The sequence below is a fragment of the Grammomys surdaster genome, unplaced genomic scaffold (genome assembly GCF_004785775.1).
Source record: "Grammomys surdaster isolate TR1022 unplaced genomic scaffold, NIH_TR_1.0 126091, whole genome shotgun sequence".
NCBI lineage: Eukaryota > Metazoa > Chordata > Mammalia > Rodentia > Muridae > Grammomys > Grammomys surdaster.
The window spans coordinates 3810029-3836309 of record NW_021620899.1 but is presented as its reverse complement, the minus strand read 5'-3'; the positions used below and the strand labels follow the sequence as shown (position 1 = coordinate 3836309).

The 26281-nt window shown below is 37.4% G+C and overlaps 1 protein-coding gene across 9 annotated transcripts in view; it reads right to left on the bottom strand.

Moving 5' to 3' along the window:
• Positions 1–26281, bottom strand: part of Phf14 (PHD finger protein 14) — a 161611-nt gene that overhangs the window by 120789 nt on the left and 14541 nt on the right. For 3 of the 9 annotated variants that reach the window (XM_028755936.1, XM_028755937.1, XM_028755939.1), the window contains exons 1-4: positions 23007–23158; positions 22483–22593; positions 15090–15844; positions 7907–8051 (exon numbers count right to left, since the gene is read on the bottom strand). In XM_028755936.1, coding sequence (XP_028611769.1) covers positions 7907–8051; positions 15090–15844; positions 22483–22593; position 23007 — 1012 coding nt within the window. In that variant the 5' untranslated portion in view covers positions 23008–23158. Of the gene's footprint in view, positions 1–7906; positions 8052–15089; positions 15845–22482; positions 22594–23006; positions 23404–26281 lie in introns of those variants that run through there. The other 6 variants (XM_028755935.1, XM_028755938.1, XM_028755933.1 and 3 more) reach the window with 5 other exon arrangements.

The window sequence follows — 26281 nt, the reverse complement described above, 5'->3', positions numbered from 1 at the left end:
GCACATTCCTTAGTTAGAGGACACCTACTGGATTAACATTCAGAGGAGGAAGAGAAAAGCGGATAAACATTCCTCAGACCACAGGGGAGGGAACCCACCTGCAGGTGAGAAAGGCCCAGATACATTCTGCAGGACTGACCAATCCTTGCCACTTACAGACAAGGGAGGTCCTTGCCACCTCATTCCCTAAAGACCAATCAGTTTAAAAGTCACACTGTTCTGTCAATCATATTGTGCCTAGTCACTGTCCACCCCTTAAACTGTATAAATATTGCTCTTAGCTCCAACTCGGGGTTCTCTTCTTGTTTGCATTCGAGAGAACTGCAGTGCACTGGTTATTATTATTATCATTAAACTTCATGTTTTTGCAGCGAATCCCCTTTCTGTGTCTGTCTCTACAGGAGCACACCCCCTAGTTTGGATCTTAAAGTACAAGAATTCAGTTTCTTAAATTATGTTCATGGCCTTAAAAGCTGTATCTGTGGTCAAATGATCTAACCTAAAATATGGCCCTAAGAAATAGAAATTACTCCCAATGTGACAATGAAATAGGGACAAGTAAATTGAGTCAGTGCCCTCAGCACAACAGAAGTCTCTGACACTAACAGAAAAGAGTGTGCCTGCATCATACAGTAGAAGTAACTTTCACAGACACAAGCAACCACCACACCACCAACATACAACAGACACAGGCAGTAATGCTACAGCTTCCATTGTTCACATTAGCTACATCTGCTTTAGAGAAGTTTAACTACACCTAGATGAGAATAAAAATAACAAAGTCTTGTACAGTTGGTGATCCTGCAACAGAATACCTGGTATTGAATCAAGTACAACATGAAAGGCTCGCTCATGATTCAGGCTGGTGGCTAGAGAGTGAAAATGGCATGGCACTGGAATCACAGCCTCCATGACACCACATGACACAGGACTAAAGGGGCACATGTGCAAGAAACTCAACTGAAGCAAGCTTGCTGTACCCTTCTAGGGCAACCAATAAAGGTCCCATTAGATCTGATTCCCTACAGTGTGATAACATTCCATTGATAAAGGTGAAACCCCAGAGATGGTTACTTTTGCCAGCTTGACAGGATTTAAAGTCACCACAGAAATTTATCTCTGGGTGTGTCTGTGAGAGATTTTCTAGACTAAGTTAAATAACTAAGGTAGAAGACCCACCCCAAATGCAGATGCAAACATTCCATCTGTTAAATGAGTCCCAGACTTGATAAAGAGGAGAATGGAAGCTAAGCAGCATTCATTGTTCTGTTTTCTGACCATTAATGTGAAATGTAACCAGCTACCTTCTATTCCTGCTACTATGCTTCCCCCCCCAGCCCCCCTCCGGACCCTCAGGCTGCACTGTATCCCCTCCAACTGTAGGCAAAACAAACAAGCAAACAAACGCCTCACAGACATATTTTTTCAAGCCAATGAGAAAAGCAATCACTATACTTCATAATAAGATTATCGCCCACTAGCCCCTACCTACTAATGGTCCCACAACCTCAATACTACAACAATGGGGACCAAGCTTCTAACACACAAACCTCTGGAGACAGAAATCACATCCAAATTTCAAGTCCTCTCTGTGTCCACTATCACCTCTGCTACTTATTTTACTAACAAAATACTCAACAACTTCCACATGCTCCAGCCACCCCATCTAACACCTTACATCTATACCCACACACCCTTCCCCTACAGTTATTGTGATGGCTGCTCTCATCTGCTCCATCTCTACTTCATGCTGGAACCCACACCCTCTAACACTGTATGCAATGTCCATGCTCCCCTTTAATTTGTACATCGGTTATCAATTCTCCCTTCCCAGTGGGTCCTTTCTGTAAGCACAGAACATGCAATGCACTGTGCATGTGGCTGTCTTTGATTGCCCTCCATGATCAATATTTCCTAGCAGTCAGATTCTTGGAATCACCCCTCCTACATCTGACTAGCTTTGGTTTTTAAACAATGTAACGCAGCAGAAGCTGTACTATGTATGTCCTAAACTAGGTAAAAAAGGATACTTGCTCTTTCAAAAGTCATCTCCATCTCTTCTGTCTTTCTCTTTGATCACTCATATAATCATCTCCAGCTCTTTTGTTTTTTGTCAAACCCCTCTGAAATCCGCAGTGAGGTAGCATATAGAGCATAAAGGGAGAAAATCATGTGGAATTGACCAACAGGCACCAAACAATTAAGGACTAACTTAACTAAGTTTGAGAACAAAGCCTCTAGCTCCAGTTCTAGAATGAGTGCAACCTAGGCCAACAGATTTATCTGCAACTTCAAAGACCCTACACCAGAACGATTCAAAGATTCTGAAGTGTTGAGATTGAAATATTCAATTTGACTTCTTACTCATTAGAAATGATGCAAGTTACAAATGTCTATTGTTTTAAGCTGCTATGTTTGGGGGTAACATCTAAATTATAGGGACAAACTCTCCCTTAACTTTATAGCCCCAACAGCTACAGTTACATCTCCCTATGTTTCCTTATAAAACTTTATCATAAAATTTATATCTGGTCACATATTTTACTTTTCCCTCCTTGAATTTCACTTTATCTCTCTAGGATCAAGATGATCCATGTGTGTCAAGTCCAATGGTAAATTCTGTTATAACTGGCCTTTTGTTTTCCCTGTTTGAGGACATTGAATTCTGCTAGAGAAAATCAAAACAAGGCAGAGAAAACCTACATGAGTCATATAGAGATAAACAGGAAATAGAAGAATCATGCATTAAACAGAAACAGTGGATGACAAAAAAGTCAGGCACATAGTTACTAAATACACAAAAGATTCTGAAGAGCTTGGATTAATCTCTTCAAAATGATTTAATTTGGCACCTATCAATGTTCCATATTTTGGTATTTTGCTTAAGAAACAAAACCCATAGCTATTCAGCAGGCTAGCCAGAGCCAAAGCTGGAGCCACACATAACTCTTGCTGCGTCTGCACATCAATATAATCCACCCAGGGAACTTTACATGTGAGTCATGTCTGTATTCCATATTTACTTATTAAATAATGTAAAAAATACACACACACACACCACACACTTTTGTCAGGGAGGCTATGTTTTTGTTTTGTCTTGTATGTGTGTGGAGTACATGCATGTATCACTATATGCATGTATATACAGTGTGAGCGCAGGTGCACATGTTCATGTGGAGGCCTGAAGTTGACTTTAGGTGTCTTCGCCAATCACTCTCCACCTTATATTTTGAAGTATTGTCTTTCAACAGAACTCAAATCTCATGATAATGTTATTCTCGCTAGCCACCTTATCTAAACATTCTGTCTCCACCTCCTGAGGGTTGAGATAAAAGGAAGGCTGCCATAGCCACCTGAACTTTATAGGGTCATAGAAATCTGAACTCTAGTCTCATCTTATGCTTTTTTGTGTGTGCTTTACTGGATAAGCCACTCACTCCCAGCCTATTATTGGCACTGTTTGCCTCCTAACCTGAGATAGCTTGCTAGTGGTATTCCTGGAGTCTAGCATTGAGTCTGGGTAACTTTCCATATAAATTAGGTCATTATCTAACTCTAAACATCTTATTTATTAGACAGTTACCAATTTCCCCTTCTTGAAACATTTTCTCCTCTGTTTATTATAGAGTTTTCTCCACACTAATATTTTCCTTATATCCTCTGAATTATTAAAATGTCTGCCACATATACTCTTCCTTAATATCACAATCAATCTTACAGATTTAAGTAGTATCTTCAGGCCAGTGAGTCTCTGATTTTTATGTCTGGTGCTGGGTGGAAATGGTTGGGTAGATTATTAGAAGCACCTATTTCTAGAATAAGTAGTGACCTAAGGGAAGGGAAAGAGAAATGTCATGAGGTCGTTTGAGTTTAAAAGAATAGTCTAAGTCTAGGAAGTAGAGTGCATAAAGCTCCTTCAGCTTTTATAGTTGTACAGAAGGTAGTAAGCTAGAACGGAGTAAGCAAGCTGTAGTCTAGGATTCAAACTGTTTGGATTATGTTTTGGAAGACCATTTCTGCTAGCTAGGTAGAGAGCAGATTAGAGAAGAGGAATCTGGACAACTATTTGAGAGACCACTGAAATGACTTAAGAGTTGACTAAATTTTGAGGAAGAAGCAAAGTTTCTTTTTAAATCATGTTAACCTTTTATCAGATGTTATAGTATTTCCTATACTTGTTGAGTTTTATTTTTCTCTGTATCCAAATCAAAAAATTTTATCATTTTAAATTTTTATTTATTATTGATTTACTTATTTATTATTTATTTCTCTAGACATTAAGTTCCAGAAGATCGGCAATTTGTACATTTATTCTACATGATGCCTAAAAATTACAGAACATTAAGCATACAGGATAATAAACAAACTACTGAATGAATAAGAAACATAGAACAATAGGAGGTCTTCCCATTTTGAGTCTCAATCCACTGCTCCATGAGGGCAAGAGGAACTCTGTGAGAGGACTCTGTAATCCCAGAAAGCAAGGGAAGGACAAAGTCTCAGAAATATTGCTTTTGGTAGTCATGGCTCCCACAGGGGATATGGTAGGAGGAAACCTTACTGATAAGGAAAAACAGCTTTGCCACAAAGAAACTGAGAAGGTACCATCAAGGGATGAATAAATTAAAAACCTTATATCATTCCACCCAAAGCAGAGAAAAACTAAACATAATATGGAAAAGCATATTTTAAAAATCTAAAGCAAACTAAGCTACATTCTTCAAAGTATAACTGGTAGAAGACATAAACTCTCAGGAACTTAAAAGTAACCAAACAGACATGATAATTGAACATACTCTATGGACTTGAGTTTATTGTGCTATAAAATGCAGTATTAGCACAACTGACAAAATCTGAATACAGTTTGTAGATTGGCTATCCGTACTCCATAGATGTTGACTTCCTGGTTTGGGTAATTTCACAGCTATGTAACAGAATGTCCTTGCAAGAAATATACACTAAGGCTAAGGAAGACTGATACACACCGGCACGTAACTCCATCACTTAGGAGGAAGAAAGAGGAGGACGGCAAGTTCAAAGCTAGCCTGGGGTATATAGCTAGACCCTGTCTCATCCAAACAGAAAACTTGCACCAGTCCTTGGGTTTGATCAGCAAAAAAAAGCAAAGAAAGGAGAAAGAAAAGAAGAAAGGTAGGAAGGGACTGAGGAAGAATGAATGGGAAAAGGAGAATGGGAAGGAAAAACAGGAAAAATAGCAAAAAGATACGGAGGTATTTAAGATCCTGGAAGGGAGAATGGGGTATCATATATTCAGAGCACTCACAGAAGTTAAAAAAAAATTACTATGAAAAGGAATAGAAAACCAAGTAGTTTATTTTTATGGACAAAGTGTTACTTCATGGGAACTATAAAAAGAACACATAGAAACTCTGTGTACTACCTATAAATTTTCTATAAATCAAAACTAAGGTCAAAAAAATGTTTAAGAAAACAAATAACTTTCCAAAATTATAACAGAGGATATTACAGTGGTTCCTAGTTTATATTTCAAAAGATGATCTCTACAAATTCACTTTTCAAATTAAAAGCTCATGTGGTCGTAGATGGCTGTAATCCAGGCTCTCAGGAGACTGAGCAGGAGCATGAGGACTTGACAGATAGCCTGTGCTAGAGCAAGAACGTGTTTAAAAATCACTAATCAAATTCAAATATAGAAAATATAATTATACTGTCCCCTGAGAGGCTCTGCCAGAGCCTGACCAATACAGATGCAGACACTCACAGTCAACCATCAGACTGAGCATAGGGACTGCAATAAAAGAGTTAGAAGAAGGACTGAAGGAGCTGGAGGGGTTTGTAACCCCATAGGAAGAACAACAATATCTACCAACCAGACTCCCCAGAGCTCCCAGGGACTAAACTACCAACCAAAGAGTACACACGGAAGGATCCATGGCTCCAGCCGCATATGTAGCAGAAGATGAACTTATCTGGTATCAATGGGAGGGGAGGCCCTTGGTCCTGTGGAGGCTCGATGCCCCAACATAGCGGGATTCTAGGGCAGTGAGGCAGAAATGGGTGAGTGGGTAGAAGAGTACCCTCATATAGGCAGGGGGAAGGCAGCATGAGATTGGGGTTTGCAGAGGGAAAACCGGGAGTAAATAAAATAATCAATTTTTTAAAAAAAGAGCCACTACAACTACATAGTTAAAGATATATAAAATATATATAATAAAAATTAATTATAATATATATATAAGGTTGAAAGGACTTAAATGCACATTTTAAATTTTAAATGGTACCTTCTATTGGCTAACTGGATTTTCTTTTCCTAATTTTGAATTTTATTTAAGAACTAAAAGTTGCTGGGGGCTGGAGAGATGGCTCAGCAGTTAAGAGCACTGACTGCTCTTCCAGAGGTCCTGAGTTCAAATCCCAGCAACCACATGGTGGCTCATAACCATCCGTAATGAGATTGGATGCCCTATTCTGGTGTGTCTGAAGACAGCGACAGTGTACTCATAAATTAAATAAATAAATAAATCTTAAAAAAAAAAAAGAAACATTAAAAAAAAAGAACTAAAAGTTGCAAGGTACAGTACACACTCCTACAATCGCAGCTACTCTGGAGGCTAAGAGGATAACTGCAGTCAGCCTGACAACATAGAAACATTTCCAAAAGAGAAGAAAAACTTAGAATAACTAATAACATGAAGAAAAATGTTAGCATTTACCTCCAAAGAAATACTGTTCTTTTCATAAAACATTTTAATAAGTAAATGTATAAATACTAAAAAAAAAAAAAAATCTGAAAAGCAATGCCTATTGTAACCAGGCCTTCCCAGCTCCTGGCCCGATGGACCCAGCAACAACACATAGTTGCCACATGCATTTCCACTGTTCCCAGGAGTTCATGAACTACATCCCTTATTAAAGACCAATCCCTCCTCTCTCTGCTTTCCTTTTCCCTCTACCGTTGCCCAGAGGCAGACTCTGTATACTCCCTCCCCAGTAAATGTCCCATGTGAGATCTAACCTCAAATGGTGTGGCTTTATGGCATCTATGGCTTAGCTCATAACAATGTTCATCAGTCAGTGTATGAAGTCACAAGTCTGTAAAGTCAGTCCTAGGCCACCTCTACTACACAGCAAACTCAATGCAAACCTAGGGTACTTAGGATCCTGATTCAAACACGCAGACACACCCAGACACATCCAGACACACACACACACACACCAATATAGTAAGATCAGGATGGGGAGATGATTCTGTGAGTCAAATGCTTGTACTCAGATAAAAAACTGGGCTTAGGTAGTGTATGAATGTAATTCCACCACTGATGGGCAAAGACAGAAGGTCCCTGGGATTCAACGGCCAAACAGTTCACTGAAATAAGCAAATGCCAGGTTTAGTGAGAAACTGTCTCAAAATCTAAGGTGGAAGGTGGTTGTGAAGATATCCAGCATCAACCTGTCTTCCAGACACACATGAATGGGCAAACATGCAGGCAAGTGCATATCTATGCATGCACATGTGCACACATGCACATGTGCACACATGCACACACACAAAAACACCCCACCACACATATACATAAAATACATTTCAAAAACTCGATATATATTATTTTCAATTAAATCATAATATCATATAATAGTATAATAAAACTTTAAATGACTATAAATAGAAAACAGTTTAAACTTCCTTTGAGCAAGATGTCAGCCAGCCATTCCTTTTTTTTTTTGTTTTTGTTTGTTTGTTTTTTTGTTTTTCGAGACAGGATTTCTCTTTATAAACCCGGGCTGTCCTGGTACTCACTCTGTAGACCAGGCTGGCCTCGAACTCAGAAATCCACCTGCCTCTGCCTCCCAAGTGCTGGGATTAAAGGTGTGCACCACCACTGCCTGGCCAGCCATTTCTAATAGGAAAAACCAGCAAAATTACCTTCATGAACTGTAATGCCACAATTGTCACATTGAATTATTTCATCTGCATCTTCACTATTATCTCCAAGACAAACACAGCAAATCAGAATGTGGTCCATTTTTTGAGAACTCCAGTTTTGACTCTTCTCAAGAATCAGTGAGTCCTAATATTAAAATAAATCAGAAAAATCACACTTTAATTAAAAAGTAATTTAATACACACAATTCCCATTTTGTTTCAAAATACTTTGTACTTCAGACTGATGTGGCATTCTATTAGTAGCTTCAAAGTGTGCTATACCACTGTCCAATGACCCTTTACACATCTTCTTACTCTGTCATTTCTCTACAGGTGCCATGGGTTCTCCCCTCTGAAAAGGGAGAAGGCACAGGCATCCAAATAGTTCTATCTGCTTAATATTTGACTTTGGTCCTTAAACTACAGAAAAAGGAACACTTAATTCTCACGTAATTACCAACCCTATATACAGACTTTCAAACTCTAAGATGTGGTTCCTATACTTAAGTAAAGTTGATACCTAGGAAAGACAAGACACACATATACAAAACAAGAAGAAATAGGTGAAGATAACATGTAAGCAAGTATGTATGTGATGTCTGAGAGACTCTAGAGTCCAAAGTGTAAAAGGTCCAGAGTTACTCAACAACCAAGAAAAAGCCTGAACACATAATCTGCATAAAAAAAAGTTAAGTAGTTGCTAGAAAAGAAATTTACTCCTTATATTTATGGCAAGAAATAGGGCAAACTGGTAATAAAGATAACTAGCCGATAGCAATATAAAAGATAAAAGCCTTAATATCAGATGAGTATAAAAGGATATAATTTCAAGAAGAGAAAGTCTATCCATTTTAACTTAATTAAACCTTTTGCATTTCTGGATATAAGAAAACACTTCATTCTGGTACAGGGCACACTCATACAGCTCTAGCCACATGAGAGGATTAGGCCGAAGGACAACTTGAGCCTGGGAGTTAAACAACAGTCTGCATTAAATAGCAAGGCTCCACCTCAAAAAAACAAAACAAAGAATCTTGTTACATTCATATATAACACTTAACGTAACAATGTGGCATATTTGTATATTTTCATTTACAAAGTTAACCACAGTCAAAAGCAAAATTGTTAATAGTCCCATGCCATAGTCACATTTAATTTCATATTAATACTTTGCTGGTTTATATCACTTTAAACTCTATCAATACCCTCAAAGGTAATACTAGGAACTATCATTTCAATAATGATTATAAATGATATTTTTAAATACTTTGTGGGGAGGAGCTTTTTGAGACAAGATCTCACATAACCGAAGATGGACTTGAACTTCCTATGTACCCAAGGTTGGCCTCGAACTTCTAATCTTCCTGTCTCTACTTCTCACTAGCTCTGATTACAGGCATATGCCACAACATCCACTGACAATCTTAAAGGTCACAGTAAGTAATTGTTTTGACACATTTTATGACTAGCATCTAAAATTACAGATGTAAAACAAATCAGGGACTGCAAAGTGAGACTATCCTATACAGAAATCATATGTTTACATTATCTTGGTAGCTAATGAACATCCTGGGGTTCATTTGCAGCTTACACTTCACAGCTGTCGAACGCCCAGTGTTTCCATTTGTAAAACGAGAATGACAAACTTAAAAGGGAACAGAAAGGTCATTGTAAGAATCCATGAAGTAATAAATGTCCTCAGTGCTGCATGATCCACGCCCTTCCTCCTCTCCTCCATACTTCCTGTACATGGTTCAAAAGAGAAAGAAGGACTGACACCTAAGCACGAGCCAAGGGGTGGGATGTGTTCTTTAGACCCTCAAAGGTAAGTGACAAGCCTAAGCAAGCACTAATAATTCATCTTCCCAGTGGTTAAGTCCAAATGTTTTTCACAGGCTATCACTTCTAACTTTGTTATCACTATCACTTTGTTTTTTGTTTTGTTAAATACCATGTACTAGAAAATGACCTAGTGAAACAGAGTCTGGCAATTAAGACGCTACCTGTGTTAATGGACTGTCAACCTTTATATGACAGAATTATGTCTAAGTCTTAGAAAATGGCTTAATACAAAAATAAGAGAATTCTATGAGTAAACCTGTGAATGAGAAAAAAGTGAATTTCTTGAAGTAGACACTAAATCAGTAGTCTATCACTTCTCTGCATGTGCCATGGGTTTCCCCTCTACAAAGGAGAGAAAATGGAATTTTCTCTGTTTTCTGATTTTATTCAGAACAGTGACTAAGCTGTCTATGCCAATTCTCTCTACATGCACTGTGCTCTAGTGCCTGTGACTGAGAAAACAGCAGTGACTACTGCTTAGGCCCTCTGATCCAGTGAGACGCTTGTTCCAACTGTAATGCAGAGGAAGGGGGAATTGCAGCCCTACAGTGCTCCAATTACAGCGGGCTACAAAGATTCAATGGGAAAATCTAAGCTAAAGTTTTGAAAACAGGATCTTAGTATCTGTTAATAGAGCAAATATGTATTACTGTTTAAGTGTGATTTAAGCACATTTATAATCAAAATAATAGAGTCCAGTTTCCTATAAATTTGTTTCCATATTTCTGAAGGTATGTGTCTTCTTTCAAAGGAAATTAAGTTAAAACCTTTAACAAAAAATTAATGAAGCTTTACACAAAAATAGAAATTAGATAAATAACTTGGAGATGGTCAAAGAAAACATCTCGAAATCAGAAAAAAGGGGAGCACTACAGTAATAATTCAATGATGATTTAATTTTTCTCCTAGGATTTTAAAGTTAATCTTAAAGAAAAGAACTTATGGGAGGTGAGAACACACAGGAAAATATATGTTTATGTAAAAGCTAAGCAAAGGGGACTAAAAGAGAAGAAAAGGGCACATCTAAAGGGAGGAGGGGAACCAGGCAGAGGAGAGAGGGAAGCAACTGAGAACTAAGTATAATGCATGAAGATGCTCAGTCGAATCTCAATGCTCTGGATGCCAATCTAAAAATAAATATACAGGTGCCTAAAAGTGAACCATTACCTAGAGTTCTCCCTGCACTCTAAAACATATTTAGTATTCATTTGCCATGTATCCTATAAGATGTTTATAGAATATATACAAAAGGACTAAGTTGTACCTGTTGTATTTAAATTTAATAGAGAGAACTCCACTATACATGAAACCACCTTTAATAGATGAAGTGTGCTCCATAATTCTTCGTCAATGTTTTATTTGAAAGTTAAGACTCTCAAATGTTTGTACAATATTCCAAAACTATTTTTAATACAGCAATTTTTTTCTATATAATGTGCAAAGTGATAACTAACTAGTAAGTCAGACATCGCAACCACATCCACCCTTCAGCAGTATGCTAACAAGAACTGTGAATGTGGTTTGTATTTATTTGGGCCTAACTGTGTTTGAATTACTTGAACACACTTGCTCTATGGAAACACAGATGGATTTTCAAGAGAAAAGGTTAATATTTTCCTACTTAACATGATGATAAATTTTGGCAAAACCTTTACATATTAATTGCAAACATCAGATGACATTTATCATTAAGCAAAAAAGAACCTTATATGACAAATTCTTTTACTAAGCCAAAAATATAAGGCTCTACTTATCAAAAACAGTAATCCAAGATCCAAACTGTTCTACAGATCCTCAATGAGAAAGAAACATTTCCTCCTTAACAAAACAAAACTGGAAATTCTACTAACAGAATCTCTTCCATTCATAAATTTTCAACTACAACTCTAGGTTCAATGTCTTGACAACAAGAACCATTTTCAGAAATGTTACACTACCGATCTTTGAAAAACTTGTCTGAAATAAATGGGTTGTCAAGATGGTATTAGTGATACTCGGAAGTTTCAATATGAAGGACGGAAAAGAACACAGGGCTGTTATCCAGACTGCACTAATTTAAAAACTGCAAAGGCAAAAGCCAACAGTCACCAATTTTCAGAAAATGTAGTTCATCAAGTGCTCCATCCGCTCCACAGCAGCAAAGGAAGCTCCAGGAAGCTCTCTTTCAGGAAGTGCACATTAAAGACTATTCTCATGATGCTATTTTTGTGATATCTGCTTCTTTTGCTCTTCTTTTGTGAGTGGGTGAAGTCTTCAAGAAGCTACATAAAAAAGCTCAGTGTAATCAACCTGACAACTTGTCTGTTTCTGTATCTTGTGTGGTTTTGGTTTGTTTTTTTAGAATTTCTTTCTTTTTTTTTTTTTGGTTTTTCAAGACAGGGTTTCTCTGTATAGTTCTGGCTGTCCTGGAACTCACTCTGTAGACCAGCCTGGCCTCGAACTCAGAAATCCGCCTGTCTCTGCCTCCCAAGTGCTGGGATTAAAGGCGTGAACCACCACTGCCCGGCGTTTTTTAGAATTTCTAAGATTAACTTGAAACTGTAAATCTCAATAGATGTAGACTACCTAAATATTACAAGTCTTCAATAAATTTTTAATAAAAAGATCTTAAAGCCAAAGTGCTTTAAAAGCACTCCTCTATGTGCCTAGGTACGTTGAAGCCATCAAAGAGTGTGAATTACAAAAACACTGATCAAAAACAGTGAATTCCCCTAAGAAATTCAAAACTGTTAAAGTCTTAAGAGCATCATTTACCTATAGACAATCCACATCATTTCTCTGCAAATATACTTGACACTGCAACTAAGAACAGGCTACCTGCTAATAACTATGATATTCTTTTTTTTTTTTTTTTTTTTTTTGTTTTGTTTTGTGTTTTTTTCGAGACAGGGTTTCTCTGTGTAGTCCTGGCTGTCCTGGAACTCACTCTGTAGACCAGGCTGGCCTCGAACTCAGAAATCCACCTGCCTCTGCCTCCCAAGTGCTGGGATTAAAGGCGTGCGCCACCACCGCCCGGCTATGATATTCTTGTGTATATTTCTAAAGCCAGGCTTTTGGCTGTCTCTACTATGAAATAGAATCTCAACACAGGCGAAATGGAGAAATATAAAATTTTAGAAACAAACTTGTTAACTAATGAATATTTAGTCATCATTATTACCCAAAATAGGTAACTAGAAAGACTGACAAAACCATTAGCCATAAGGCAACAAAAATAAACTTTAAATCTTTCTTATACATACAAGAGCATATAAATAAAAAATCTAAACATAAGTAATAATCTAAACTGATTAATTTTTAAGTAAAATTTGATATTTAGTTTATCCTAATTTAAATATAATTAAAATCATGAAAATTATTGAGGAATTAAAATAGATGTGAAGACGAAAGTGTAACCAAGCTTTAAGCAGGTTATTTCAGAGAAATTAGCTTTCTACAAGTTATTCTATGTGGGTACTTTTCTAAAAAATACTTTAGGATCTTATGTCAGAAATACCTTCAGGACACTTACATATAGATCCCATTATTTACCAGAATACTTAATTTTTTTCACTAAAATGAGGAAAAAAAAAAAAACACTAACCCATATATGTGATCTTGAAACATATTATAAAACTTAGTCTGAGGCTGGAGAGATGGCTCAGCGATAAACAGCACCGACTGCTCTTCCAGAGGTCCTGAGTTCAATTCCCAGCAACCACATGTTGGCTCACAACCATCTATAATGGGATCTGATGCCCTCTTCTGGTGTGTCTGAAGACGGCTACAGTGTATTCATATAAACAAAATAATCTTAAAAAAAAAAACCTTAGTCTGTTAAGCAATGTTATCAATTAGAAGTTATTAAAAAATAGCATACATTTCTACACATATACAAGTGTCTCTACATTTTAACATGAAACTTCTCCATAGGTTCTCAATTATTAAATTACTTCTGTAACCTAAACAGGAAACATTAGATATACTGCCAAAAGTAAGCTCGGTCAACAGATAGAGAATAAGTGCTAAATGCTATAAAAATAAAGTGAACAAATGCCAATCTAAAGATTAACAAATATCCATAAATATGCCAGGATAGCATTAGTAACGGAACAGCTCATGCTCTGTCCTTAAATGGTACCATACTAGCTCCTCAAATGAGTTTTCCTTCACCTAAAGACAAGAATTAGGATAGCATTGAAAGCAGGCAACATTCTTCACAGGACTAAGAGCAACCTGGAAATTAATCAGTGTTTATAATGCAGATATAAGCTTTTACTTCATCTCTGCTGACACGGAGTCCCTGGGAGTTTGCTATATAGTATTTAAGAGAAACACACCCACAAAGTCTGTAATAAGCCTAATTAAAATAGATATTTACTACTCTGAAAATCTGTAAGCTGGAAAAAAATATGAAAAAATAAAGCATCAAGAAAATCTACCAGTTTAAGCTACTTCAATGATATGAAAAAAAAATGAAGTAAATTTTGTTGACATAAACACATTAACAGAAATGACATAATTAGTACAGTTCTACATGTGATGTAACATACATCTACATGTAAGACATCAACTCAATCTTTCTTGTGGAAGGAAAACACATAGGCACACAGACAGAGACACAGATATGTTTAACTGAAGTCTTGAACGTTGCACCTCTGGACCAATGGGTAAACCTAACTTGCAGCAGAACTTCAATGGCAGGACTGAGTCATTACTTTTGCTTCAGGATAGAAATGTTTGTTCTATGGGGAAAAACGTTTGCTTTTATTTTTACTTCTTTGCAGAGAACTTGTTCATTAAGGATGTGTTAGGGGAAAAAAGTACATTTTACTGTCACACACATAAACCAAAGATTGGTGACTATACTGATGACTGCTACAGCTGGTAACTAACTAACCTTTAAAATAACTCACTCAAAGTCTGAGAGAGGAAAAAAAAAGAGCTATATGTTACCTTCTTCTAATGTATGCAAAAAGCCTTATTTTTTATGTAGCTATAGACAAAACTGTTTATAAGAAAGAGCCTCTGCTTTCCTAATCCACTCATTGCCAGTTAGCATCTATGAACAGAAAGACGATAGAAATGGGAATAGAAAACTATCATTTCCCAAGTCTACAGATATTAAAATGTCTCTCTACATACTTTCCTTGGAAATGGAGACTACAGATACTGGAGAATGTTGACAAATAGTGGATAATTAAAAGTTTGTTGACAAAATGAATAAATGTTAAATTCAGGGTGATCATTCGTCCCTACAACTAAATAAAAATTCAAGGAAGCCACTTAATAAAAGAAGTACTGATTTAGAAAATGCCCTTTCCCCAGACAGACAGATATCATAAAAATTGGGTTGCTCTACCTCATTGCTCTTGCTTTGAGATAGGGTCAGGCTATCATTGGTCAGTTCCTCATCATCAGCACTGTTTCTGCTAAGAACTTTACTCTTCTTCTTCTTGCCACCTGCTTCGCTAGCAGGGCTGCTATGGTCTTCATCATTGCCCTCATCATTCTCATCTTCCTCACTCCCACTTCCCTCATCTTCATCATCCTCATTGTCTCCATCACTGCCCTCCTTCTGAGACGCCGATCTCCCCTTTCTCTTTACTACAGTAGGTCTCCAGTCATTATCATCCTCACTGTCATAATCATCCATATCATTCAGCTCTTCCATGGATACAAAGTCCAAAAGGGGCCGGTTTCGACGAAGATTCCATTTCTTAGGCTCACTGACTTGTTCCTCCGTGGTGGTCGTGGTGGTGGTAGGGACAGAAGGGGAGGTAACAGCAGGAGGGCTTGTGGCTGGTGTGGTACCAGCAGCAGAAGCAGCTGCACTATCAGATACTGTTGCTTTTTCTTTGTCCTTTTCTTTCTCCTTCTCTTTCTCCTTTTTCTTTCTAGGTCTTTCTCCATTTTCTTCTTCTTCCTTCTTTTCCATTTTAATTAACTGTTTGTCTGATGACATTATTTCCTCTGTAGAATTTTTAAGCTGTTCTTCTTTTACTTTAATATCTTCATTCAGTTCTTCTTCTAAAAGGTTTTCCTCAGAATCACTACAGGAACCTTCTCCACTGTCCTTTGAAGGGTCTTCACTTCCATTACCACTCCCTTCAGAATCTGTTGAAAATATGAGAAAAAAAACCACACATATGTATATACATACACACACACACACAACACTGACACAAATGAAACCACCAAAACTTGTGGATAACTTGCAAAACAATATAAACAAATCTAAGGCAAAGGATGGTAGACATTCCCAACCTCGTTAAATAATAAGCCAACAAAGTTGATATATGATTTAATCCAGTATGAACTAATGAAGATGAGAAATGAAATGTAAGTTAGAATATACCTTAAACATAACACCACTGATTTATATCAAATAGCTAATAGCAGTATGATGACCTAGAGATAACTATTTTCTAAAAGTATGTTCTAATGAGTACTTGACTGTAACTTAATAATATAATTTGATTATTCTTCCTTTATATCCTTCTTTCATATAATATGCATACTTGCACTAATGAATCACATCTCAAACAAGAAAATGTAAGCCCTGTAAAACTGTCTATTAAACTTTTTATCTATCAAAACAAGCATAGATATATGATAGTCAAACTATAGCAGATGTTGTATCAGTACAGAGGTGAAAATGGACAATGCCAATGACACATAAAAAAAATGGAAAACAAAAGAAAATTTCAGTTTTCCTGATTAATAGGATACTGCTTATATCATGTGTCATGTAAACTTTCATACATTCTAGCTACTAGATGGCCCTGAATGAAAAATGCTGACAAAGAAATGAATCTGTCCTAAAACGATCAGACCTGCTACTGGATAAATAGGCTATGGTTATTGATTAGCTCATGCAAGCCTTTAATTAGCAAGCTGTTTCCATTCCCACCTATGGCAGCAGAATCCACATCAACTCTGTACTATTCTCTAATCTTGTCTGACATAAGCCAACAAATAAAAATTTGAAATATTTGGACAGGAGGATAAATGAAAGAAGGAAAATAAGAGAGAGATAAGGATTTGTATACCAACTGTAAAATCTATAAAAAAACAAATTCTTTACATCTATAGTCAAAATAGAAATACTAAAATAGCACAAAGTATTATTGCTTCCATACAATTTTAATTTCTATGAATTTAACTTCCTTTGACCTGTAAAATTAACTGGGAATTGAGGGCTCAAAATTTAATAAGTATATCTAAATCACCTCAGAAGCCTCCTATACAGGCTAATAATCAAGCTATCCTGAGTGTTATTAGCTCATGTAAGAAATGAAAACAACAGATTTTGAATGACTCAATGAAATTACTATCAATCTCAAGCTTATTTGATTAGTGTTATGAAGAAAAACAAAACGACCCTTATTCTAAACAATCTTAGACAGGGCAAAAGTGCACTACTATCCAAGCCAATCAATTCCTTAGGTTTCAGAGCTCTGGAGCCAGGTATGTGTGCTTAAATTTGGAAATGTTCACATTTTATTAAAATAATTTGGAATATGCATAATATACTACATTAATAGCACATTAATGCCGAAGGTGCTTCTATAATCAAATATAACAGTTCAACAGCAGAAAGTATAAGTATTTACGAAGTATGAGAAACGACACAAATTAACTGTTGGTTTTAAACAGGCTTTGCTATAAAACAAGTCTCTGCCAAAGTTAAGAAATTCTTGTAGATCTCTGAGGTTTTTGGATTTAAAGAGTATGGACTCAATATCATTTCAAAGCAAGTGACTTGATTTCAGCTCAAGAGTTCCATATATCATTTAAAAATTTTGGATTTTTAAACCACTCATAATAATTAAACCTAACCTACAAAGGAAAATCAGCCCTAGCTAAAATCAGGAATAATTTCTACAAATTTTCAAATAATGGTCTTCTGAGAAATAAGTCGTTTCCACTAAATATTTCAAAGGTAAGAAGAGATTCCTTGTGTACAGTAACTAAAGAACATTACAACACAAGCAACATTGAAATCCAGAAAGCTAAAAAGTAGACAGGAAGGAAAGGTCCTAGTCTTCTAGATCAGTCACCTAGAAGATACTTTAACACAATAAATTATTAGTCAATACATAACTAAAGCTCACTAGTACAAAGTATGGGTTCCTGATGAGAATCCACCTTTGTAATAACTGATAAACTTTACAAATGTCATGGATTTTGTGATTTTATTTTCAATGTCAATGCTAATGTAATTGTTCTCAAATGTAGAGCAAACTAATATTCTTTGATTTATTTTTTGTTTTATAACCATGTCTCAGCACACGCAATGTTAAGATTCAACTATTTTACCTTTATATTTGTCAATGTATTATTACAAGAACATGACATTCTCCAAATTCAAATACCAGCCCAACTTTTTAGTTACAGAATGTAACATCTTAGTCAAAATCTAATCTAACAGGGCCAAAATGTCAGGAATATAAGTTTTTCATAATTAGTTATCTTTTTTTTGGTACATATTCTACCATATTCTACACACTCATTTGAGGAAGAGATATTTATTCATAATCACAGATGAATAATACAATGAGAAAACAAGGTCTACAATAGGCTATATTTTTTCTGCCTGTATTTTTAAAGGCTACAAAAGAAAAAACATTTCTATGTCCACAAAGTCAAAAAATATCCCATTCTGCCTTCCAAAGGTATCATTCCACGGGGAAGAAAGGAAAGAAAAGGAGGAAAGCAAAGAAGGAAGGAAAATGAATAGTGGTCAATTAGCCAGATATTCCAAAAATCTATCTTATGAATAAGGACAGAGTTCATTAATCCCACATCTACAATGAACTTTTTTTTACATATAAAAATAACTTTAAAATTGAACTCCTATTCCTAATTTAGTTACAAATTAAATACAAAAAAAAACCTTCAAAGCACACAGTATGCCAGGATCTCTCAAAGCTCAAAGCAACATTCATTTTTCAACTGTTAAGGAATTTTTTTTTTTACAGAATTAACAATATACTTTCAAAAATCCCTTGACAATATTCAGATAATATGAATGTTCAGCAGTTATCAGTATCATTACAACAAAGCTCATTTTTCTTCATGATAAAAAAACAAATACAATCAGTACAATTTAGAGATTTACAACTATGAAATATAATCTCTGTCCAACAATTCCATAAGCCTTAGTATTTTCACAGGTACAGAGCAGTATGAATTAGCACCATAAATAAGCATAGAAAATAACACATCACTAGTCTTCTGGTTAATCCTGAGTTATCCTGGAGTCACCTTTAACTGATTCTGAAGCCCATCACTCAACCCCCCTCATTCTCTTCTCACTCTAGTTACAGATATGCCATCTTGCATTTTCTGGGTAAATTTAAATTAGAGCTTCACTAATATGGACAACTCTTTCCCCAAAAGTCATGCATGTACTAGTTCCTAAAAACACTGGTGGTCACACAGCAAATACAACAGTTAGGGAAGACACTACAGCACTACAGCATCAAGTACAAGACAAAGATGCTCTAAACACCACACTCTACTACACAGGACGAACCTCCACAACAGAATTAGCCAGCACAAAACACCAACAACAGTTCCAAGGCTTTCTGAGAAACCCACATCTAGAATAAGATCTCCATCTCCTCATTGTTTTCTGGGCATGTTTCTTTAACTACTCCTTTTACTCTGTCCTATCCCAAATAGAAAGAACACTTCCATGTCTTCATGCCTTTAACACTTTTCCATCACCAAAATTGTTTTTCTCTAAATGTTCTTAGTTCATTCACACTCCTCTACTCATTCCTCAATGGAATAGGTATCCATCAATCTGGTCTAAAATAATTCTTTTTCCTGGCTAGAACTATACACAGAATCAACCACCCCTGTTTAATAATTGCAATCTAATGACTTATTTGTGATTTCACTGTAACATTTGGAAAAGTATTGAGAGAAATGCTAATTAATATAATTTGATCAGGTTAAGCAAAAAGCACTACTGAAAGGAACTACAAATACCTCAACCTGACTCTTCTAGATAAATTGTTTCTAGGCAAAATGGATACACTAACTAAATAACCCATCAAGAGCTAGTTAACCCACTTTGCTTTATGTAGCAAAGAAAAGAGGAAAGGCTAGGACACCACAAGTTTATATTGTTAATAACATTACTAACTGCTCACATCTTCAAAAGCATTCAATTCAGATAAAAAATAATTATCCCTAACCCTAAGCACAAATCATATAAAATGTTTTATTTAAGCTAAACCATATAATTTCCAATATTGGGCTGTTTTAGACCTACAAAAATTAGTCATTTGTATGTGGTTCCACCTAACATTTCCAAATATGGTTCTTCTGAAGGTCATTATTTATAATTTTAACTGTGCCCTAACTTAGGGCATATTTATTTATTGTCCTCAACCACTATGAGGTGAAATAGTGCTGATCTAGCATATGTCAATATCTCAGCCATAAGCACCAACACACCTGATAAAAGAAGACTCACCTGCCATTGACTATCATTTTAAGTAAAATTATCTTCTACTAGCTCTTTTTGACAGTAACATGCAAAAACCACAAAAATAAACTTGTGACCTGAAGGAGCCAGGGCAGGGAACAACTGGGAATTATATGATAAGAGGCGACAAATAGTATCAATTTCTTAGTGCTTTTAGGGGTCAAATTTTAGCCAAATATAACATCCCTTCAACAATAATTAGTATATATCAAGATCTGAAATCCTGGCTTGGCTTAATACCACACATTCTTTTTAAGGTAGCTTATAAACTTATCACTGGACTACTTCATCCCTCATAAAGAAAAATGTCTGTGAATGATTCCATCTCAATTAGCAAGAAAGTAAATCTAACAAACCAGGATTTATTGAAACAAAACCATTTTTGAACATTTAAGGAAAGTAAATGTTGGAGTTTGTCTCATTAATTCCTATCTTTTGTAAATGGTAGCAATTTTTTATCATTTTAAAATTCATTGACACACCAGTGCTACGTTTTAACAAAGAATATTCCTGTTAGTCATCTCTAAGAAGAAGACATTTACCTCCTTTCCCTTCTTTGAAAGTACCAAACACCAGTGAATCAACTACATAGGAGATAAAGAGCTGCAAAGTAAAGGTTAGAAAACAGTTAATCAAGGTATCTGTATCAAGTGTTGACTGCTGAAGTGAGCACATCTGGTGCCACAATTGCCAGGCCATTTTGATTTGAGATTCTATCAATCCACTCTTAGTATCTAAACAATGAAAAGATTTTGTAGTCAGAACCTCTGGATATCATCAGTTTCTGAATAGCCTACTGAGCAGTCCTTTAAACTCAGCACCTCTATGACTGTGAAGGAATATCTCCTTAACGAACTGTTATAAAAGTTAAATGAGATTCTGTAGCAAATGATAATGCAAATCCTGTTTGTTGATGCTGTTAAGAGCAACACAATACAAAGTAAATTTGTTTTTTGTTTTTTGGTTTTTTTTCTGAAAGAATGTTTGTCTGTGTAGCCCTGGCTGGCTTCGAACTCTTAAAAGTTCCTCCCAAGCGCTAGGATTAAAGGCACATGCCACGACTTCCTGGCTGATACAAACTAATTTCATCTCTTCTCATCACCTTTGGAAAGAGAGAGTCACAGAAAGGGAACAAGAGGTTTCAAACTCTCAAACTGCACGATGGGATGGTAAAAAACATGTCAGAGGGCCTGGTGCATGATGGGATATTAAAACATGTCAGAGGAGCTGGAAGTATAGTCTAGCAGCAGAGCCTATGAAAGGCCGAGTATGCTCCCAGTACTTCAAGAAAAGAACCCATGGAAGGGATGAAATTAGAAAGGCTTTTATTTTACACTTTATTTTTATTTTATTTTATTTTTAAATGTTCATCAATGGGAGAGAAATACAAAAAGTTCTTTTTTTTCTTTTTTTGGTTTTTCGAGACAGGGTTTCTCTGTGGAGCCCTGGCTGTCCTGGAACTCACTCTGTAGACCAGGCTGGCCTCGAACTCAGAAATCCGCCTGCCTCTGCCTCCCAAGTGCTGGGATTAAAGGCGTTCGCCACCACCAAAAAGTTCTTAATGTTCAGGTGTTCACTGATGTTTTGCAAATATAACAGCCCATATCATTGTTTCTCAGGTCGCTTTAATTGAAACTTAATATATTAAGTACACATTAAGTATAAGAAAGTGCACAAAGAAAAATCATAATGTTTCCTTTCCGCTTTTAAACTATGAGAACATACAAGTTCGTCATCTCTTTACATCACTAACTAGAATAAGCAAGCACTCAAGGCACTATGCCTGCTATTTTAAGCACAAGGTTTCCTTGGACTTTATTCTATCAGAGAGCTAGTGCACAAAAAGAACTCCCTTAAGTATGCCAAGGGGGCTGATATGGGAATAACGCTGTTCAAGGTTATTATGGTCCATATTGTTCATAATATACATCTGGGGTACCTCAAGTCTTCACTCGAATATATAAGCATAAATACACTTTAGGGTATAGAATAGGAAAAATGATTCTACATTTTTAGTAGGCTCCCTTTCTACAAGCTAATCATCTGAGTAAATATGGACAGAAACAGAAGCCGTAACAGGAGCTAATGAAAGGAACTTGGGGAAATGTGAGAAATTAAATGATCAAAATAAATGGTTTGTGTGCTTTTACTGCAAATGAACATTTTAATCAAAACTGGTTCAAAAATAAAAAGTTAAAGATGCAGTGAACCGCAGAAAGCTGTGAGAGGGAAAGAGAAAGAAAACATTTACCTGAAGCATCTCCAACTTTAAAATCACTGTCATCTGAACTATCATAATCAAGAGCTTCCAGGAGAGAAGCGGCCAAAGGCTTCACCTGCCTCCTCTTGGAGCTGCGATCCACTGTCAAGAGAAAATATTACAATCATTTTACAATCTCACCCAACAGGGAACACTGTGAAGCTGAGGGAGATAGAATCTCTAATTGACTTCTCCACACTGCTTGGGGGGAAAGTTGAGTCTGAGGATGCTGCTTGCAGAGGGTAAGGTTGCATCAGAGGTGAGGCTAAGACCAATGTAAACAGGCCAAATCCTCGCAGACCCCGGCCTAACTTCTATGACTACTCGGTAATCCCCCATTCGGACACCACAACCTACAGCCTCGGCATCTCTGAAGCCAGGGCTCCCTCCAAGGGACCACGGAGCAGCTTCTACCAAGGCTCTGTCTGTCCTGCAGGCCCCGCCCGGCCCTCCCTGCTCCGCAAAGCCTGACTCGAAGGAAAAGTGAGAGGGGCTGAGGCCTCGGATACACTTACTAAGGAATCCGTGAGGTGGTCGTTTGGAGACCTAGGGAAGGTTGCGGGAGGCAGGGCAGCAGGGACGCAGAGGGCCAAGGAGACAAGTCGGAAAGCAGCTACTTAGGCAGGGCGGTGCGCCGACCGAGCAGGGGCGACCCCGGGGGCGGGCTGCCGTCCCTCCCCCGCCCCGCGCCCGCCCGGCGCCCCTTCCCCTGAGCTCTCCGGCCAGGGGCGCCAGGCCCGAACTGGCCGCCCAGCGAGGGGAACTACCCCGGTAAAAACTGGAAATAAAAAGAAAACTTTTATTAGCCTGCACCAGAAGTAACGAAAGACCCAAAATTTCCACAGTCGAGGGCCGACTGTCAGAGACAATGGGGAGAAAACGACCCGGATACAGCTCCGACAAGGAGGAAGTGAAAACCACGGGTGAACCGCCGCCGCTGGCAGCAGAACTGACAGCGCATGCGCACGCTCGCTCCCCTCGCCGGAGAGAGCCGAAACCAACCGAGTTCAGCCGACTTGAACTGGACCTTTAAGAAGGATCTGGGAGCTCACTCAGCCTTGGAAGCCTAGGGAGCCCATGTTCTAGGGAATCATAAACCTTCCTGAAACCACTCCCCACCTCCTTCTAGTCAATTGTACGATCAATTATTGACTCTGGTTTATGATTTCTATCTTAAAGGATCATTAAAAACCATAACTGATACCTACACCCTCCCACCACCTACTGCTTCAGTGAATTGCTTTTCCTTAAATGGAAATGTCCAAAAATCTGTTTTCTGCCAAAGGTTTGTAAATGAGAATGGTATGTCATACACAAAGGGAGGTTAGTAGTAGTAGAGTAGTAGCAGTAGTAAGTTTATTTTATTTTATCGTCATGGGTGTTTCATCTGCATGAATGTCTGTGTGAGGGTGTCAGAACGTCTGGAACTGGAGTTACACACAGTTGTGAGCTACCATGTGGGTGCTGGGTCCTCTGGAAGAGCAGCCAGTGCTGTTAACCATTGAGACATCTCTCCAGCCCCAGAGTCTCCTAGAAATGGTATTGCAGATGTGATTTTTCTTTGCCCCTAAGAAGAGGTTTGAAAACAGAAGTTGACAGTAGCTAATTACCCGTAGTGTTGCAGCAAACTGCAATCGAGATGCCTGTCTTATTGAAGGCATTCTAATGCAGGGACTTTTCTAAGTTATAAAGACTTTCCAAAGAATGCTATGCTGGAGAGTTTCATGTCACTTTAGCACAAACTAGTCATCAGAAAGAAGGAAATCTCTATTGAGAAAATGCCTCCGTACGATTGGGCCAACTGAGCTGGTAGTTCTGGATTCTATAAGAAAGCAGGCTGAGCAAGCCATATGCAGCAAGTCAATAGAGCACCCCTCCATAGCTTGGCATCAGCTCTTGCTTCCAGTCTCCTGCCCTGTTTGATTTCCTATCTTGACTTCTTGCAGTGATACCCTATGGTCTGGAAGCATAAGCCAAATGAACGCTTTCATCAATCACTTGCTTTAGCCACGAGTTTCATCATACCCAGAACCAGTGATTTCTTGGTTCTCTGGCTTTGTCTCTAGCTTGTACTTATGGTCAGGCTTAAGTACCTGGGAAGCTGTTGGAAGGTACAGAGAATTGGTGAACTGTTTAATCCCAGGAGCACTCTCAGCTGCTGATAGATTTTGCACCTTCAAAGGTACTAAAATATTTCAGCTTTATAAACTTTTCTTCTTTATGATCAACAGGAAAACAAAACTGTACCACATTTTCTACTATTTATAAGGAGGATGACGGTTTCTTCAGGGTCCATCCAAATGTGCTGGATTTCTTCATAAATCTTTATGAAAAGTAAATATTTAAGTACTTACCTATGATTATGACTACCTGTATATGTGTGGTATGTGTATTAGTAGGATTGACTTAGATGTCCATATTTCATACTCAAAAAAAATAAAAATACTTTAGTTCCAATTCCAAAGCCACTTTCACATTTTCAGGAATCTCTTGCAACAGTGTCCAACTTATGATACCAATATATTCATTAGCTTTCTAAGAATGCCATAAAATTACTTCAAAGTGGGTGGCTGAAGCTAACAAGAAATTATTTTCCCATAGTTCTAGAGGCCACCAGTCTGAGATGAAGTAGTAAACAAAGCTATTCTCTCTCTAGAGACTATAAAGGATGATCTTTTTTTTTTTTTTTTTTTTTTTTTTTTTGCCTCTTCTAGTGGCCCTTGATGTTTCTGGGCTTCAAACAACAAATACAATCTCAGCTCCTCTTTACTTGGTCTTGTGTGTGTGTGTGTGTGTGTGTGTGTGTGTATGCAGTACCCTAACAAGCATCCTAATTTCCCAAATAAATTCACATTAGGAGGTATGTGTCTTCATCGATTTGAGGGAAGCATAATTCAACACATATACTGTAAGTTTGTACAGATAAATACAGTCTACATCATCTGACATCAAATAACTCTTTAAGTTTTGAAATGGAAGCCTGGAAAAAGTTTATCAAGTAAGTTTATGCATATTTTACTAGGTCCTCATAGATTGAGAGAACTGATATTTCTTTGATAAAGCTGGGATTACAGAAAGAATGAGATGATTCTTTTCATGCTTTTATTTATATTTTTATTTATGTGTATATGTCTGTCTGTATGAATGTATGCCACATATGTGCAGGTACCCCGGAAGGAAAATGAAGTCATTTCATCCTATGACTAGAGGTATAGGAAGATGTATTCTGCTCAGTGTGGGTGCTGGATCCACTGCAAGAGAAGCAAGTGCTCTTCACTTCTGAACCATGCTAAAGTCATTTTTATTTGCCTGATTGTCGTCTCCCAGGTTTATTGCCTTAGTCTGATAACCTAGGCTTAGTTCGGGAAGTTTCTAGTCTCCATCGAATCTTATCTAGGCCTAGAATGTTTTCAGCCTCTGGGACTTACTACTGAATAAGCTCACTCTTTCTTCTTCTTATGAACTCTGGCTGGCTGGTTGAACTCAGCTGTTCTGGCTCAAAACCCCTCTCCAAGAAGATTGATTCAATCTGGCTTCTCACTTGGCCTCTGACTGAATTGCTCTGATTGACCTCAAATTAACTCTATCAATCTGCTCTGATCGTCTGGCTCCTCTCATTTTCTGGCTAGTTCTGCCTTCACCTGTGCCTTGAATCTGTCTCTGTAAAACTCTCCCAGTAAAACTGCCTCCTCCCTCTCTCTGTCTCTCTCTCTCTCTGTCTCTCTCTCTCTCTGTCTCTTGTTCTCTCTCTCTCTCTCTCTCTCTCTCTCTCTCTCTCTCTCTCTCTCTC